At 32.5% G+C, this 20943-nt stretch overlaps 1 protein-coding gene across 5 annotated transcripts in view; it reads right to left on the bottom strand.

Annotated features, from left to right (window-relative positions):
- Nucleotides 1-671: 671 nt before the first annotated feature.
- The window catches only part of LOC128986826 (connectin-like), a 272786-nt gene continuing 252514 nt past the window's right edge, over nt 672-20943 (bottom strand). For 4 of the 5 annotated variants that reach the window (XM_054407376.1, XM_054407377.1, XM_054407375.1 and 1 more), the window contains 5 exons: nt 7849-7896; nt 4648-5418; nt 3948-4098; nt 2956-3100; nt 672-2279 (listed from right to left, as the gene is read on the bottom strand). In XM_054407376.1, coding sequence (XP_054263351.1) covers nt 1843-2279; nt 2956-3100; nt 3948-4098; nt 4648-5405 — 1491 coding nt within the window. In that variant the 5' untranslated portion in view covers nt 5406-5418; nt 7849-7896 and the 3' untranslated portion in view covers nt 672-1842. The remainder of the gene's footprint in view (nt 2280-2955; nt 3101-3947; nt 4099-4647; nt 5419-7848; nt 7897-20943) is intronic. The other variant, XM_054407378.1, reaches the window with a different exon arrangement.

Genomic DNA, 20943 nt, shown 5'->3' on the forward strand with positions numbered 1-20943 from the left:
AATACAGCTAAACATTTTAAGCAAAGATATTTAATATTTTTCAATATCAGGAACAAACACTTATAATTTAGTTTATGGTTAGAAACAATTATCGGGACCTATTCAATTTTTCTTGAACATTGGAATGTAAAGATATAGTTTTACTTAACTTTTATTTTGCCTGCATACACGGATGTCTTTTATTGGAAAAATCGCTGACACAACAATGTGTAAATAATGTTAGTAAAATGCCTGTTTTATGGTGGCAATGTATTCACAACAATTTTGAAAGTTCGAACATGGTTAGTATTTAATCCTAGACTTGATATCCACTGATGCAAATAGCTGAATTGGATTGGAAAATCTGATAATCAAAGATATGATATTTGCTTTTGATATCAAATGTGTAGGCCTTCAATAAAAGTGTTTTGATTCCGGACGTGGAATCGGAAATGCCGCAGGAGCCAATATGAATGTTTCAGACGAGGGAACGATTTTTTACGGCCATACTCTGAATTCGGGATACAAATTTACGTTTGTTTACTCTCTGGTATATGTTTTCCAAGAGATAAAATCCCCTACCACTATAAATTCTATGTATATGTATCATGGACTTTTTCAGCATTTTAAAATATTTTCGACAAATGAGGTATACAACTAATATTACAAGGGAAATTACAAATACCGTAGCGTTACATAGAAATACATTTATTGAAAACTAAACACATTTGGACTTTATTTTCAGTTAAGTAACAAATATATGGACTTTTACAGTGTTCTGTATTAGAATCAGCAGATGGTGACACTTACTACCACATATTCATATTGAAATCAATATACATTATACAGTTATGAAGAAAAGATTACGAAACCGTAACAAACTGTACAAACTTCCTGCAGAAGTAGCGTGCACTTTTAAAAGAGAAACATTACAAATACACAGTTCGTATGGATAGCAAAATACGCTTCAGAGCTATTTGTACATGTTTGGTGAAAAATATGAAGCTAATTTAATATATTATTTTGTTGCCGTTTCCTCATTAAATAAAGGTAGGGAAGCTAAAAGTTTGAAGTTTTAAAATTATAATACATAAAAAAGGGCCCCATTATTAATATTTTTTACATGTTAGCATAGGCTTTGCTAGTGTTATATTTACATAGCATTATGTACACAAGATACAATACCAAAGTTTCTCTCTGGAATGTTACAATAATCTTTAGAAACAATAATAATGAGACATATGCTCTCAATGAAACACATTCATCCGACTAAACAACATAACCATTAATCAAAAGAGTTAGTGTTTTTGAATCGTTGTTGAATTTAAAGATAACTTATATTAGAAAACGAGTATAAGGAAAACGAGAAATAAAAAAATGCAAAATTTTTTTAGGAAGCTTTTTCATATTTACATTGCAGTACAAATTAACCTTTGTTGAAAAATATTTACAACGTTTAACATAGTGAAGTGATGTGCTAAATAATAAACTAGAATTTCTTTTGGTTCGATCGCAATGAAATAAGTTTAATTTTAGTTTCTTGATGGACTCTTGAAAGCCAATCCACCTAGTTTGTTTTCAATACAAAAATGCAAATCTCCTGAATAATTGTCCTTAGTAACCCTGATAAAACATTTTAGACGAACACCAATTTTGCTCAGTGCCGACAATTCAAAATAACTAGAACACTTATATTGTACATCGAAAACAATAATCGAGATGGTCCAGTCTGGAAACTCGGCCAAGCAAAGGCAAGTACCCAAACACCTTAACAACAAGAAACGTACAAAATGTTAGAAAACGTTGCGAGTTGTATATACACAGGTATCAGTCTCAGCTCTCGGAGGTCGGGGAGAAGGTGGTTCACGTGACCAAAGACACTACGACGAACAAGGAACACAGAGGCAGAGGTAGAAGAAGAGGCAGAGGTAGAAGAAGAGGAGACCCACTAGGGAAGCCTTCGTGGCGGGTGTCTGCCGTGAGAGGAGCGTCTGTAGAGTGCTTCATAGCTTCAGGACATGGAAGTGTTTCCACTGGGATGTCCAAGAAGTGTTTCTGGGATCCTGGGTCTTCGTCCTCGTATTCATCCTCCTCGTAGCCGTTTACGTCATTGGGCTCCACGTGGTGGGGGCGGTGACTATGTGACGTCAATGGCGCGACTCCCCCCTCCACCGGGTGGTGGTCCGAGTCGTTCCAAAAACACGTTAGTTCCTCGAGTACGTTACGGACGTGCTCATTGGGTGTTTCGTTCAGCAAAGTGTGCATCCACGCCAGCCGACAGTCGCAGGAGAATCGGTTTCCTGAAACACAGTTATGTTAAAAGCAATGTTGTAATACATGAAATTAATGAATTTATGACTAGTTGGTGACGTACAACAGATTTTTATTCATTGAGCGAACGGGCTGCCATGTTTAAGGTTTAATATTTTTCTGGACAATAATTGATTCTATTACACATTTTACAGCTAATATTATCCTTGCAAAATACTAAAATAAATTATGATAAAGTCCTGTTGATTAGAAGTTACTTTGGATATCAACCACCATACTTACAAAATAGTTTTTTTATTGTTTTTCAGCGATAAAAAGATTGACGATTAGACCTACATTAACCTTTGTCATGGTAAATCAACTTGTGTTGAAGCTTTTTGATGATTTTGTATCCATTTCTAGTAAGGTTCTACACATTACTGATGTGAGAATGGGGACACTAACATTCTCGTAAAACATTAGTATTTCGATCAAAAAGTGGTTGGGATCTGCAATGCACCTATTGTGGTAACTATTGAAAATTTGGATTTGCCGATTGTTGACATGCTAACATAAACCTTCGTTAGTATGATTCAATACCATGTTGAATACCTTGATGAATCACCTTTAAACAATACCTTCAATACCTTTTCATTCCTGATGACAATTTTTTAATAAACTTGGATTGCAATGATTTGCTGTAAACACATAGGTGGCTGATTTTACCTTCAATAAAGAAGTATGAAGTGACATTCCTCAGGTTGGGTAGTATGGGGCTGATCGTGTCGTATGTCAGAGTCCTCAAGCCGTTATCTCTCAAGTCCAGGAATCTTACTTTGGGCACTGACGACAGCACGTTGCCACTCAATACCTGAATAGAATGAAAAAAATATTACTTTAGTCTAATGATATGTTATGACCCTTTCCCTTTTTTTTAAACGTACAAATTTGTTATTATCCTGATTAGTTGTAACTGTAGACATGTCAAAAGGAAACTAAAATAGATTGTTCCGTATTGATAAGTATTCTATTTAAATTTTCCGAAGTCAAGGATCTCACAACATTTGTATTATGCACAGATACAATATCCAACAGCAATTTCTAATATTTTACCTTACTTTTTATTACCTCAAGAAGACTTAAATTGACGAAAAAGATTTGCGATTTTGTAATTTATCTTTATCTTACATCCACACGAATGTGAAAATAATTTACTATTTTACTCAAAAACGGAAAGTAAATCAAAGATACGTCTAATAACACTTAAAACAAACATTTACGCTTATACTATCAACTTACAAGACGACAAATATAAATAAAATACGGTAAGTGGTGATCAATTTTAATTGGACACTTCAATCATCATCTGATCCAATAGGCGAATGACAAGAATCTTGAATGGCGTCCTACTTATATCCTATTGGTTACCGGAAGCACTGGCCAATATATTTCTATAAGTACAACTTGAGTCCAGTAGCCAATAGGATATAAGTCCCATTCAAGATTCTTGTCATTCGCCTATTGGGTCAGATGATTGGAATGTCCAATCGAAATCGATCACCATTTACCATATTTTATGTATATTTACCGTCTTGTGAGTTAAAAGTATTAGCGTTAATATATGTTTAAGTGTTATTAGACATATATTTTATTTACTTTCCGCAAATTTCCAACACGTTCAATGCTCATCAAGAAGTTATTTACTCAGAAACACAAACCTGCAGCTTGTTCTCGCTGAGTACAAGGCGGTTGAGACCGGACACCCCTGAGAAGGCGCGCTCGCTGATATATTGGATGCTGTTGCCTTCTACCAGCAGCTCTTCTAGTTGGGGCATCTCTGAGAATGTGTAATCTCCCAGCATCGTCAGGCTGAAAAAGAAAGTCCAATTACTAATGTACCTAAAATAGAATGAAGGACTTTCATGAAAACAAAATAGAATAATAATTGTTTATAAGGAAAAAAATAAAAAGCCATAAAGGTCAAGGAGAATGGAAAAGATTAAACAAATAATCTGTTTTGAGTACTGTACTCTATAACATTGTCAACCACACTTTTAAGAGAATTGCAGTTTTCAGTAAATGTTTTGCAATTCTAAGTGAGGCTATAGGCAAGTTAAGAGATGGTTGCAAAAAATATGCCTATATAACTTAATACAAATAAATACCTGGGAGAACTTAAACACTTCCATGCACTCTTGCATGGAACAACACTTTATATAACATATATAACATTTTAACAACACCCTGTATATATAAAATACCAGCAATATCAAAAGACCACCAACCTGAAAAAATCTTAAGAGCTTACAGTATTCTACCGTGCCATATCCCCACGTACAATTTTAATATGGCTGCAAAACATAATAACACGACTGAAATATTATGAAATGAATTAACATAATTTATATTCTCAATCACCTGTTCTGGTGAAGATCAAGCCTCTTGAGTGATGCCAAGCCAGCAAACGTCTCTCTGGTCACCACAGTGAGCTGATTCCCATGCAGCTCCAGCTCTCCCAGGTGGGTAAGGTGGGAGAACGCCCGATCATGAAGAACACTGAGATTATTCCTGTCAATGTAGAGCTTCCTCAGGGACGGAAGTCCTATAAAAACATCCCGCTGCAGTTCTGCGATCCTGTTCTCTCCCAGTGTGATGACCTTGAGCTCCGGAAGGTAGCTGAAGGAGTACGGCATCAAAGTGACAATGCCGTTTCTGGTCAACGCCAAGTCTTGAAGAAGAGTTAGGTTTGCGAACGCAAAAGGGTCAACGGTGTCTATACTCGCATAGACGATCTCCAACGTCTTCAGTTCTCTCAGGTGTGACAAAGCTCTGGTTGGAATAAACGTTAGGGTGTTTTGCGTCCTGATGTGGAAGTCTAGTTTGGTTATCTTGCTTTGAGTTTTGAAACCGTCCCAGATTGCAGCGTCTGGAAGTTCCCCCTTGTTGAAAAGCCAACAGTTCGCCGTAGTTGCATTTTGGAGATCCACGAAGTCACAGTGGCAGTAAATATTTAGCTCTCGTTGATTCTGAAGGTCGCACATATTAAGTTCCTCTTTCAGCACTGGAGGAGTTGGTGGTGGAGTGAATCTCTCACTGGCTTTCTTCTTGTCTTTCTTCTTTGCAGAGGTAGCGGCCACCACTGCTATGAATACCACGAGTGTTTTCAAAATATACATTTTGTTTCAGGACCTGAAAAATAAAAGAACCATTATATGCTATTTGCTGGTGGGTTTGAAATAAATTTTTTGATGTTTAGTAGGAAGAGTTATCATTAATATGTACATATTTGTTAAAATTTATCTTTCACCGTTGCCTTTTATTCAATTCAAAAATAGTATTTTTACTGTAGAAATGAAGAGTGTAATATCTACCAAAAGGTTAAAATAGTGTGTTCAATAATATCTCATTCCAAACCAAACTTAAGTTGGATTACACTATTTTTAACCATAACTTGCCGTTATGATTTAAGTTAAATAAAAAATAAGTATACTATTTTACCAAATTTTAATGTGTTTTGATCTTTAAAAGTCTACAATGGAGATGCGTGTCTTTGAAATATGGACGAACGAATCGAATCGGATATCTTAAAATAGACACACGTAAACAACGTTGTTTAAACCCGTGTAGGGAGTGACATCCTGTAGTTTACGGTTGTTGATATGAGCCAAATGACAGCCTGATGAACGATTGAACATCAGTGGACATTATCGGAATATTTATGGAGCATTGACAGATATTATCGAGCATTTGTTGACAATGATTTTCCGGTGTTTCAGTTGTGGCTTGGAAAAGGAATATCTAAAAACCATTTCTAATTTTGGATAAAATAAACAAATATTATAAAATATAAACTCTTTTAAAGTTACTATTATTTGAGAAAAATATAGGATGGAATGTTTAAACGTGTATTCATATCTCATGTCTAAAATTATAAAGAAATACCGACAGTTCGTTTGATATTGACTATCGTTTTGTTTCCGCAATCACTGAAAGTATTGCTTGTTATTGTTATGCGATCCTAACGATCCATTCAATCAAGTATGTAAATATTTAAGGACTAACATTATTGCTGGTTTTCAATTCCTCCCACCCATTTTGTTTCATTATACTACACGTTTTCAATCATAAATCAAAACGGTCCTAAAATGAGTTGAGATTACTGAAATATAGTTGTACCTTATTTATTGAATGTAGATATCTGAAATATAAATGTCGGTTGATGTAGATAATTTATTTTGAAAACATGAAATCTCAGTATATGTACTAGAGGTGTTAAAAAGTATAGGAAACAACAAACCCTTATTGTAAAAATTATTTAGGAGCTTACCTAAATAACAATGATTCTAGATTTATGACCTAATCAGCTAATGTTTTCGTTAAAAAACTTTATTTATCGGCTTTGGCAACATATTAAATGTTAATGATGGAATATAGCTTTAAGTGGCAGTTATATCAGTGATAAGTTATGAAAGGCGGTAAGGAAGACTTCACACAGGGCCTATATGAACCTAACTATGTATAGCTTTTTTAATATTTGTTTTAATAACTTATTGTTTATTTACAATGTAAACAAACTTTAAAGTCCTACAGTACTTGCTAGGGTTTTTAGTAAGAAGATTGGAACTTAAGTTACCAAAACTAATCAAACTCACTTTTAATAATACGAAACTTTCAAAATTGGATTAAGGGTTGTGATTCTAAAAGATCAACCAACGAAAAAACTTAGGGTTTTTGTTTTATAAACAAAAAAGTTTTCCTTTTTAAGCAATATGAGCTGTTATTGCTAATGTTTATGTATGGTTGTATTTCTATATTTAGAAAATACTCAATTGTTTTTACCATGAAGGACTACATTCAATTTACATTGGTTTGGAGTAGTTACAATCGCTATTAATATTGCGTTTGCCTTTAAACATATTTTTAATTGGCAACTGGTTAAATAACTCCTCTAATTTATTTATTCAATATTGAATATCTATTTTTTGTAAATTACTATAATTTGTTGCTTATGACAGTTTATTTTACATATTTTATTCATGTATTTAATAATTGTATTCTTTCCTAAATAGGGTTACTTTATAATTTTAATATATTAAACCACGTCAATTGTTACGAATATATTCATTAAAACATGTTCATTTTAATTGTATAATAGTAAAATATTTTACATTAAAGACTATTTGTATATAAGTTAATTACACACATTCTCATTCTTAGAGACCAAATCCTAAAAACCCTAAAGATCTCAACCACATTGGATTTAGACTATTCTATTAGCCACTGTCTGTTGCAGGGATTTCTAGGTTCTGGCACACAGTCAATTACTTTGAACAGAACTGAATTCCAGGATATAAAATAGGGGATTAGTCCTACATATAAATAGATACAGACACATACCTCTTCCCGATTAAACCAAGGTGAAACCCCTATCAATTTCCATGCTTTCCTTTTATGAAATAGGTAAATTGTAATATTCTGATTGTATGAATAGGATGGTACACATCATACAGTATGCTTACTAGTAGATAGCAGAATACATTTATCACATTCCAAGGAATGAATTATACTTTAAAACGACCATTTAAAAGAATAATTAAGATTGATATGAACAAGTCTTACCGTGTAGTGGATGGAGAGTGTAGTATCAATGTTTCTCTGATATCATATCTGAAAAAAATTAATAATTTAATCATTTTAAACAGTAATCAGATAACTTTAATTTGTTAATTAATCATAATGTTAACATTTGTTAATTTTAAATGAATAATGTCTTGTTTCATTCTTAAATCCACACTAAATTGTCATTCAATATTTACTACTGTAATTATATTTGCAATTATGACATAGATTCATATATCTCGTAGATGGATGATCTGTTATGGTTACAAACAGAGTTAATAACTACAAGGCACAATGTAGCACAATATAGCAGATGACTCTACACAGTTGTTTATTTATAAAAAAAAAAAAAATTGTGCAAAAGACGAAAGTTGTGCAGAGACCAGGTAAACTATCCTAAACAGCGTTAATATATATGGCTTTATACTGCTATTATATTACTACACTACTATTACTAATTTTGTTGGCTAACACTTTGTTTAGAATGTGCCTGGCTAAACAAAACACTAGTAAGCCAACAATTAAATAGCTTACTGCTTTGATTTAGTCTCATAACATAGATATGAATTGATAATAAATCAAACCATTTGGTTTAATATTTCAGTCGTCGACTTATTTAACAAAATATTATTATCATGCATTCTAGGGAAGCTACATTGTCTTTGGACAAAAAAATATTGGCTTTGTTTATTTTTAACATGACAACTAACACTGTGCATAACTACTGGTTCAATTTAACTGAAGGTGGAAATGCTGACCTAAATAAAAGTTTAAACTTTATGGTTGCCCTCACAATTTGTACAGTTTCTAATGTCCAACTGAACTCACTAAAACTGTTGACCCAGATCGTGTTGGTAAAGCTAAGCTCGTTACACGTTTATGCTAATTTCAACTACGAATTGTTAAATAAGTAGATATTGAACAAAATGTTCTATCTAGTTAATCAAAATAAAAAAAAACATTTATTTCGTAGACAAACAATTTTATCTAAAAATAGAACTTAGATAAGTTGTGTTTGTTACTTATGAATTTTAACCGATTTCTTTCCCACACTATCAACTGATAAAAGGCAGGCTTCCTACCATACGAACAAATACCATTCAAATCAAAATGAAATCATTGTTTTAACAAATTATAAGTATTTTCAAAGAGTTTTTAATATATGAAATTTCTCGCAATGGGAAAGTAAAAATATGCTAGCATGTTTATTTATTTCAACAATTTCATCGTTTGCCCTCGTCACTCTATTACGCTCCTGTTTCCCATATCTCCTGCTTTTTATTTTTTTTTTCTTATTTTGTTCAACACAAATACAGTTGACGCAAAGGCTCTCTCAGCCCATGTAGTCATATAGTTGCCATGTAAAATTTTAATTTAATTTATTATTCTTTTAATTTAATATTTAGGTTTTTGTTTTCTCTATTGAATTGTTTTGTAAATTTTTGTAAATGAGTTTGTTAGAATAAAGACTCATTCACAATTTGTAAGTATCATGTAATTCATGTTTTATAATGACATTAAGACTTGGCTTAAGTAACTTGTTTTGTTGATTTCCGGCTAATAAATGTTCTTTGTAAAACATTATAATTTTCCAACCAGGGTCTTCTAGCTTAAATACTTCCATATGGTGTACTATTCAAAATACTAAGCCGTTATGTCAGGGAAGTTGAGTATTTGTTGGAATGTTCACATATTTATGTGAAGTATATTGCAGAAATAAATGTAGACTCTATGAGAAGAAGGAAATAATGTCAAACTGTTGGCAACACTTTTCCGATACACAAGATCTGGTGTTTTGACACAAGTTCAACTCATCATCTTAGTTCAGAGCTACCAAGTATGTTCGAGCCATCATTTCGAAGTTGCTTATTTTATTTTTTTATACTTGGAATTAAAGCTTATGAAGAAGGAAATAAAACAGAATACAACATCTATAATGCTGCTTCAAAAAAGTTCGATTTTGATTAAACCCATTCCACTAATGTTTTTTTCAACAATATTTTTCACAAATTATATTTAATATTAATACTTTCCACAATATTTTTCAAATACAAAACCATTTTTTACCATTATTACATTAAATATGGTTAAAATGAAAACTCAAGTTTATTTGAAGATATTATTTTATTATTATACTGTTTTATTTCATTATTATTCGTCCATGCTTCACATTCGTGGTTTTAACTTAGTTAATTTTATTGTTATAAAACTATAATCTTATTTAGTGAATCGATAAAATAGTGGATGTGTTGGTAAGTTATAAAAGATAACTTAGATATTTTACTTTCTATCATATTTCGAATAACTTATTACTTTTTACGTAAAGAATCCAACAACAGCGAGCTTATTGTCTAAACATTTTTTGAAAGAAAACCCAAAGTAAAACAAAAAACATAAACCCCTAAAAAAAGGTATAAACCACTCACTAATTATAATTTTACTGGAAGTTCTTATTACTAGTCTAGACTATTATGTAAAAAGTATGAGGTAAATACAATAAGACCTCATTCACAACAAGGCAATGGATTTCATAATCATGTAACATCCATCATTGGTTGTTAAGGGTTGACGTATGAAAATCATCGAACAACGTTATGGAAGTGCTAAATGACACCATTGACGACCATTGCTTATAAACGAGCTAAAACCATGATTTTGAACACTAAACCAACAATTTTGTTTCATAATTCTTGTTTGGGTTTTGCGATATTGTAAAAACAAACACAAAAAGCAATTTGATTAATTTGCTCACACCTGACATACTACAATGTAATTTTAGACGCGAGATGTCAAGGGTGAAAAATAAGAGTAAGATACTGAGAAGCAAGAGAAGTGATCACAAACGTGCCAAGCTTTACAATGTCGATCTAGAAGTGTTGAACACGTATTTCTCTGGCGTTGTGAGAAAAGGATACAAGCTTGTAGGATCTCGATGTGTAAACTTGAACAAACATATAATTACGTGAACGCACTTACGTGGTTTAAGTTGGTAAACCTTTTCATGCTCAGCTGTTACCAAACAAAAGATTAAGATTTTTTTGTTATTTGGACAAAGCGGAGTGTCCAAAAGATATTACAAAGTGTTGCAATTATAGAAGTTCAAGTATTTATATTCATGTGGGCTTTTGTTATCGTTATTAACTATGAAACTAAGGCACCAATGTCGCGGGTTCAAATCCTGGTGCTTTAATTTTATCAGTTCAGTTTGTATTTTACTGCACAGCTGACTCTATTTTGCTCAATACGTCCCATGAGGATATTATATCTGACCGGGCATTACGGTCTGAGAACTATGTGAAAGGCAGAGTTATAAGTCGCAGTCAACAACTAAAAGAAATATAGAACACAAGCAAAATCAACATATTTTATCAATACCAAAACAATTTGAACAGTTCTAAACGGGTTTTTCCTTTACTCTTATAAATTTCAAATAAGAGATAGTCAAAGATGAAGACTCTGTTATGGTACACAAAATAAATCATAGAAGTGAAATCTTAAGCTCACACAACCATACCTAACTTTAAGAGTTATAAAAAATACCAAAGTTCAAGATATTTCCTACTTGAAGCTAATAGTAGCTACGTGAATACTACTACTGTTTGACTGTTTTTCTAAACTTTTTTATGCATTACAAGATGATCTAATAAGTACAATTGAACGCACACAAACATTCTAAATGGATTCATTTTTCATTTGTCAAAATATACGTTGAAATAAGTTAACGTGTCACTTAAACTATCCACCACTGCAGAGGACAACGAGTTAAAGTTACTGTTGTAATTAAATCGGAACTGTCTAGTTGGCCTGAATAAGCAGATATTTTCACTGCAACTGTTACACTAGTAGTCCACCCAATGTGCAGGTATATTGTTGGGCAAATTAAACTAGAACTTTGTTTAGTTCACTATATAGGTTAATTGGCACAATCTTAATTAAGTTAAATTTAAATTCATTGTTGATGAGGGAGCAAAGTGTGCAATTATGAGAATTAATAGATGTTTATTTGAGTTTGTATTTTATGAATATTAGAGCGTAAAAGAATTTTAACGAACATCAACGTAAATATTTGGCTTATGTTGATACTAAATACAAATTACTATTCTGTAATTTCTCATACATATTAAAGATCAACACGAAATGGAGTTTTTAATTTACAGTACAAAACTCGTTTCAGGAGTAATTTTGAACACATAGAATGTTGACGTGTATAACCTATTAAAACTTAGATTTACCTTCTATCCATTTGAATTTTAAGCAGATTAAAAGCAAAATACATGTAAAACATTTGGTTTTACAATAGAAAAAAGTTGATCTAAATAAGTACTTAACTCAACACAAAATTTGAATTTTTCACTGACAAAATTTGAAACAATATAGAACCTGCAGTTTAATATATAAAACTCAATTCTGAATTTAAATTTCAAACATATGCAGAGAACAGACGGAGTATGAAACGCAGGGGTAGTGGAGGTGATCATATCGACGTGCAAGGAATCACAATACTGTGATCGAGGTGAATTGAACACGTTCTTTCTTTATATCCCTGGTGTTCTGTATCAAGCCTTTTGACTCTAACTCCAATATATGACACCACAAGCATACATAACATCACAATTCGGAACATTTGTGTAAATCCTACTCAATTCCGTCACGGAGTATGGGGTGTGCTTATTTTGGCTGATTTGCGATGCAAGGTTCTCCGTCCACTAGAATTTATGTTTACTAATAGTATTTATTCATGAATACCATTTAGATTCTTCTAATATCAGATTCGACCTGATCATGAGTTTAGCTTGTGGTACAAGGAGTAGTCTTTGTAGCAACTTCACTACGGTATGCGCCTTAATAAAGGTTGATTCACACTTTGTGGTCAGTCAGAGATCCGTTACAGTCAAGTAACGGTTCAGTCTCAGTTGCATCCGCAATACCTCAGTCAACTGTCTGTCATTCGGTTTCTGTCAGTCTTCCGTCATTGTATTTACAGTGATGTTAATTAACCCAGAATATTCTATCAAATTGCCATCGTCAATCTTGTTGATAGTTACAAACAGTTCTTAAAATTTAAACAAAATAATTTAAATAACAGAGAGACTAGTTTCTAACATCAAACACGTCTGTCAGGCTTCCGAATCTAAAACTATCGGTTGGAAAAAATCTAATATTTACTGACAGGCGCCGAAAGAGCGACTGATGAACCTTTGACGGATGCATGTATAAAGCGCAATAGGAAATCTATGGAAGAATATTTTTTGACTGTGACGTGCCTTAACTCATGTGTGTGAATGGAGGGGCAAAACGGCTTCAAAAGTTTGGTAACGAAACACAGCTGGACAACATGGTCAGACTCAGAAGACAACATGTATATGAAGTACAGGTTGACTGGAAGTTTAGTTTTATCCGTAAGTCTAACATGTATTATTAAGAAGCCATTTGCAATTTTAATTAAGTTAGATGTGTGATACTATCCTAATGATTTATAGAACTGTCCACAAATTAAGGGTGCGATACATAAACAATGGAACTATATAGATAGCTCAAAACAATAAACTAATCAAATCCTTTAGTTATCAATTTAAAGTGCACAATCAAAAGATGTTATCCTTTACTTTGAATATACATATCAATGCCCAAGTTGACAGTATAAAAGTTTACAACAAACACTAAAGTAATCAAAACAATTAAATAAATGATACGAATGTTGATTCCTACATTTATGAAAACGAAAAGTTCAAAACATATTTGTCGTGCATATATTTGTCGACATATAGTGCTAAAATATCTCAAACAACTGTTTAAGTGTAGTCGAAAATTTATAATTTTGAACAGTATATTTAAATCTTTAAAGATAGTTAAATTATGAACCTACCATGTGTTAAAACTGTGTGCAATACTATGTGAAATAATTGTGGAGGTTGTTATTCTAGTTGTATGTAAACTCCCAATCTAATTACAGAACAAAGTATCTTGGGGGTAGGCATACCCCAACCCCCCGCTAAAAACCCAAACTATAGAACATATAAATCAAAAATATAACATATAAAGCAAAGAAGTATTTCTATTTGAGAAAGGTACACAATAAGCTACTTACAAGCATCTGCAACAAACATTCATATCGATTTGGAAAAAGGATCGATTGACACGAGAAATAAGACGCTTCAATATATAACTCTTAAGAATAGGGATTACTTTCCATTCATAGAAGAGGGACAGGTGGTTTGCAAACACAAAAAGACCGCAGAAGTATTGGATTTCATTGGGAAGGGTTTAGTTTGGGTCCGTACAATAAGAAGAAACTCAAAACCCACTGTTGAGGACACGGGGTTCTTTTCATCCAAGATTCTCTTGACAGATCTTCAACTCTTCGGCGTTATAGGCTTTGTTGTGGTTTGAATAAATATTTGTCAAGAGAAATACAGGTTGTGTCTTATTTTTACAGTTGTAAAATAAGAATAAAGTATTTATGATCTTATGCATTTATTTATCCCAATTTAATTTTTTTTAATTTTTGTTTTACCTTCTAATGCTCAAGAACCAATTTACAATGGTATGCAATTATGACTTGCAGTAGAAATAAATAAAATTTGAACAGTAACAAGATAGGAGAACAAAGGGTTTAACTGTAGTATTTACAAAAACTAGCTGTTACTCCTGTAATGTTTGACTTCATAAGTATTAACATAATTAATTATTGATTGGTTAAGTTAATCTGAAAAAAAAAAAACAGAATACAGTAATACAACCAAAAAATCACACATGATTTAAATAAGGTAATAAATTGAAAAAAATAACAAACAAATAAGTACAGATGAGGTATTTTTAACATTAGGTACATGGAAAGTTCCCTTAGAAAGAAATTACGACCTTTAAGGGCAATTTATGAAATAATAGATAAAGGTCAAGAAAATGAATAATGCTATGTCATTGAGACTTATTATAAATTATCTTTGCTTATAATAAAAAGAGAACTGCAATTAGGGTGGTTCGTGTAGTCGGTTTACATATGAATTTTAGAAGGTCTTCGATGTTCCAAAAAACAACTATATATTTCCAAAATTGAATTATAAAATGAGATAAACGTTTCTGAATAACCTTGATTGACTTAAAAAAAAACTGAAGTAGCTATAATATCCCAGTTGAATGTTATAATTGTGTAATGTTTTATTTGTTCCTTTATCGGTTGATCATGTTGTTTTCATTATAGGTCATCATATTTAACTTGATAAATACAACAAATTTGAAATAATTATGTGAGTTATACCTGTTACGAGAGTCATACATATAAACGAAATCGTGTATATTATTACATCACAAGTTGATGAATGATATTTCTGTTTTACACCACTACAAATTCAACTTCACGTTCATGTTTGGTTGCACACGAGCAAAATTTAATTCAAATCACTCAACATCCCACTCACGTAATGAAAACAATTCACGCATTGACGCTGTTTTGCGCAGTTGCATGTGTGAGCCACTTATCAGCTCTATAGGGCGATCTGAAAACCATAACCATACGAATGTGCATTGAATTTATAAAAAGAAAAACCTTGAATCACCACACTACATTAAAACTTGTCCGCTTGAAGCCCAAACCGGACGCTGAAAAGGTGTTACAGAATGGAGTTGCCAATGTACTTTAATTTAAGAGTTCTTATAATCTAATCTATTTGTTGAATCTTGTTGCAAAAAAAGTTCAAAAAAAAGCTGCTTTCAAAGCTTGTAGATAACAGTTGATAACAGTTTTTGTTGATAAAAGACTTTATTATTTTCTATCTACTACTCTGCTAGTCAATCGCAAGAAAGATAATTTAGAAGCCTCGCTAACTATTGTAGGCCTGCACACCTCAGGTTTAGATTATATAACTGTAAAATATAAATTAGTATCGATTGTAAATCAATAGTAGACAACTATATTTTAGAGTAAATGCCTTAAAAAATTACACACGAATAAGTTTGGAAGGTAATAGAGAAATTTATATTTTAACTATACATTTAAAGTGTGTCTAATGCATTGTTTAGGAAACACAAAAATAAACTAAAAACACAAACGTATAATTTAAAGAAAGGTTTAGTAGGATGTACTCTTACTAAGCAATTACCTTTACCATACAACAAAAGGTAATATCATAAATACTATTGATTTAAGTTTTAGTACGTTTACTTTTTACGAATAAACCTAGTTTTACTGAAAATCTTTACTTATTACACTTTGATAAAACGTCAATACCCCAAAAGTTTTGTATTTTATTCCACTGCTAGGTATTACAGCACGAAATACATGTAAATACCGGGCAAAGCCAACGTATCCCCCAGGTACCTGTTACCTGTTACAACAGACTCGGTGTCTAATGGTTTGTCTGTTTGTACAGTCCTGTGTATCCATCAATTTGTCTGTGTCACGGTTACTGTCGCGGTTACAAAACGTTTCTATGGAATGGCATTGCCTGCAAGATTAATGACCAGTAGATTAGATCAGTAGTGTACAATACGGCTTTCTTATTGTTTGTCAGATTAGTTCTTACTCAGTACCACTCAATTATGATATTATAATGACCAATGAGGTTTAAATAGAGAATTCGAGAAAATAAGTATACTAGAATCTATATTGAACCACTTTATATACGAAGAACCAAATATTAGTGACTTCCTGTTGATTTCATGTTGATCAGTAGTGTTAAGACGTAATTTAATCATCATTGTATACATCGAAATATTTTTAAAAGTAAGGCGCTGGATTTAAATGTTTTATTGACTCGGTCTTCCTTTATTGAATCTTCTAACCTCATCGTGCTTGGACATCAAATTTTCAATTTTTGTCCTTGGCCTAGTGCCGCACGAGCCTTCGATTGTTATTGATATTACTTCAGGTTAGGGCCTAGGAGTTGCGGCATTATCACTTAGACAAAATCCAATGGTCATTTGGTAGGATTGAACCCGGGACCTCTGGGACTAAAGCCCGTGCTCTTCCACTAGACCAGCTCGTTTCACACACATAATCACATAATCTATAGTAAAAATTGTTCCTTGGAGTATTTATATTATTGAATTGAGATTAGAACTTCTCCCTTATACGTTTCATTAAAACCCAATCGTTAACGGACCCTCAAGCCTAGTTTAAACTTGAATGCAATTTAATTGTTACACTTCCTATGTTTATAAACAACTCGACTTTTTTGACATTAGACCACCATTATTTGATTTGTATTTTTATATAGTTAAGTCAACCTGAATTACTTAAACATCCAATTTAAATTCACACACTTCCATGCAACGACAGAATAAAACGTATAAAATCACCAACAAATGTGCACATAACAAGTTTGTGGGAATCGAACGCCCCTGTATAATTTTTTACAAAGCATCCCTTAGATTTATATTTTAATTCCATCCATATATTCAGTCTCGCCCCTGCCTGTTTCACGGATCGTTTATCGGGAAATATGACAGTAGCGGGCTTTGTTAATCCGTCGTTAACCGTATGTGCGCGGAACCGGGACGAATCGAACGCGGGGAGTGAAAATGAGGCAGTGCCCTTCGCGGGGCAAATTTCGTGGGGCGTCACGGTACGGAGGCGCTGAAAGATGGGCAGCTGGCGAACCGGACACGTCATAGCGGGGCGGCATGGTACACAATAGCATTGACAATTATATCGGACATGCAATTAAACCAATAACTGGTGAGAGTTGATTAAATTGTGGTTTTAATTGATTGAAACAAACCATGCGGAAGAATACAACGGTGAGTAAAAGGGGAAATGTCGGTTATGGTTAGGGGAAGAAGAATTGAAAGTTTTTTTGTGGATTTGTTTAAGCAACTTAAATTTAATTGGGGTTTTAACAGTTGAATCCCTGGTATTGTTTATCATGTATATTTTGTTTGATAGCATCATTTGATAAATCTAGGATATCAACACTATCCAAATTCTAAAGTAAAGCTGTCTAAAGGCGAGTACTACAACCAAGGTAATTTTTATTTATGATGCTTTAGTACCTATCTAAATCATTTTGTATCAACATTCAGTTTTATGGAAAAATTGTATTGTATTTATACACAAATTAATCTATCATCAAATCGTGGTAAGTTTTTATCCTTTCTTGTTTGATGAAAAAAGCTAGGTAATTTTTTCTAAGTATCCAAAATACCTCTTTTGCCATAAGTTGGAAATGGTTGATCTTTCAGTGTTAATAGTTGCAACTAAGATAGAAATGAGATTTCTTTCAAACCTGTTGCTGTTAAATACCTCTTACAAACTACAATGCAGTTTTCAAAGATTTTGGTTGGTGAATATAGTAAAATAACAAAAAAATATAAAACTAAAATTTTACATAATTAAGATTACAAAATATGTTGACCATATTGCGATGGTAATAAATTAAAAAGGAATTGTTTTTACGTAGTTATTACAGATAACAATCAATATGTCCCATTTAGCTCAAAAATAAAGCTTGAACCATACTTTAAAAGTTGTAAGACACAAGAGACAAGGGGCGTCTTATTGCATTTGGCATCTGTGGAACATTTGCGGTCTGAACACCAAAGCCTGGTGCTACTTTGTTCTTCGTTTACAGTTGAGTCACGTTCTTCTGATTACAGCTTTCCGAAACATCGACATCAAACCGATGTGAGGTTAAAGCCAGACTGTCGTTTCTGTGAAAAGCATTGCAGAACATTACCGACAGAAAATGCTTCTCCATACCTTGTACCTTTGCAGATAGTTTATTTTGGGTTCTTTTGCTAGAAAAGATATTAACTACCTTAACCTTGCATTTACCCATTCAAGTGGCTCCTAAAGGTAATAAAATTGGAATATGATTTATCAAGCAAATAAATTGTAGAACTATAGAGTACTAATGTTAATACAGAGTGTGCATAAAATATTCATTTTATTTATTCGTATATATTACTTAATTTTGTCTGTCCCACGACGCTGTGACTCACATGGTTAAAGAGAATTTTTTACAATTAATTGGGTGATAAAACAAAACGTATGTCGTCTCTTAGCTGTACTATCTATATTTTTTATTTTTTTTTATTTGTGTGTCTCCACGCCAGTGGCAAACTGTACAAACCCTAGTCCTGTTGTTTCGAATGTCGACGTTATAATTTTTATCACGTGAATCATATTTATTATCATCGTTACATAACTAATAATCATGAAGACCCCCTTTTTGTTGATATTTAGATCTTTTACGGTACAAAATTAGTCAAGTTTTAGGTCTAAAAATATCAAAATGATTCCATTTTGTAGTGTCCAATATAATGTTGGGAGCGAGCTGGTCTAGAAGTAGAGCGCAGAGCTTCGCTACCCGAGGACCTGGGTTCAAATCCCCCCATCAGCAATGGAATTTATGCATGTGATAATGCAGTAAACCTCTAGGACTAGCCTGAAGTAATGTGTAAAATAGTTCTGGGCTTTAACCTAGTGTCCTAGGGTGTGAAGGTGGTTTATAAATTAAAAGAGTAAAACCAATGAATTACATAATATAATGTTAACATAATATTTACTACCATACTTGTTTATATTGTTTTTGATGAATAATGTTTAATTTCTACGAAACAACCAAAATCAAGTGGTTCTATAAAACTACACCTGGAGTTATCATTTTCTTTTAGCGAATCTAATAATAAAAAAAAGCTATATAAACTATACGAAAACAATATTATGATGCTTGACTATATATTAGGTTCAAAGTTGAAATAATATTTTTTATGTAGATATTTAATATACAATCAATCTAATTAATAAAATTAATTATCTTATAATCTAAATATATGTTATTTTTCTACAAAACTATGTGAGTGCAGACACATTTCAACAGCATTTACATATTACATTGAACAACATTAAACTAAAACAAGTTTTTGCGTTTATTACATAGCTGGCTACATTAGTTAAGATTTATACTGTCTACTATAATAAAGCCTAGAACAAACTGAAGTAAAATAAATCGATAACTACTCCGTATAAGTTATAGCTTTCCACATCATTTGAGTTTGATGTTCGAAAACTGGAATAATCGGATCTACTCTAAGTCATTTCGAGCTCGCTTTCTCTTGAAAAAATAACGACGAAGAAAAACTTTAAAATACTACTGTTTCTAGTTACAACTGATTTTGTTGACTAACAGTGAAGTTTATTCGTTAATAAGGCCGGCAATGTATTCACAAAATGGTGTTTGTTTAATATTTGTGTAGCCTCTTTAAATACACGATATTTTGCACTAATTTGCCGAAATAAATATTTCCAAACTCGGTAAAATAAAGATTAAACCTAAAGTCAAATTAACATTGTTTTATTCTTATTATTAAAGAAGGAATGTGGAAGAGGGATGAGGAAAAGGACTTCCAATGAATGTCCTGAGATTTACACTACTTTTTTTATTGTTTTTCACATTAATTCAGGCTAGAACTAGGAGTTTAGCATTATCACTTGGATAAAATCCATTGGTGACTTGGAGGGGATCGAACCCGGGACCTCAAGGACTGATGTCCCGCGCTCTAACCACTACGCCATCTCGCTCCCAGATTTACACTACTAGATGCTAGATGTAATAAATTAATCTAATAACAACTAATAAGTAAGGTGATAATATCTTATATATCTTATAGGTTATAGCTTAAACTATTTGTTTTAAAGCAAAATCTTTCTCTTATTATATATATATATATATATGATTTAAAACAACAACCGGCTGTGATAATCATTGACTTGATAACAGGACAGTCTGATTAAAGACTGTCCAATGTTATTATCTCTCTATCGTTCAGCACTTATCCTCGTCTTCAAATAAGGATAGTCCTGAGTTGGAATAAAAATTTTATTTAATCAAGATGTACATTTATTTATTAATAAATAAATAAATAATTTAAGATGGAGACGCCACTATGGGCGTATTTTAACCCAAATATAAGTGAAGGATGAGTGGCGCTATTTTGTAGTCTTGTTAGTGACTAAGGCCGACATATTCCTTAGACACAGTTGTCAATTAATTAATAACGCATACAGCTAATGGCAATTAGGGGAGTAAGGAACCTACAGTTTAAAGTGGAATCTGAACCAGATTTTTTGCCATGGTATCAACGAATTAGTCTAAT

Source organism: Macrosteles quadrilineatus, unplaced genomic scaffold (genome assembly GCF_028750875.1).
Source record: "Macrosteles quadrilineatus isolate MER2022 unplaced genomic scaffold, UCM_ALF_1.0 Scaffold_2__2_contigs__length_208266976, whole genome shotgun sequence".
Lineage (NCBI taxonomy): Eukaryota > Metazoa > Arthropoda > Insecta > Hemiptera > Cicadellidae > Macrosteles > Macrosteles quadrilineatus.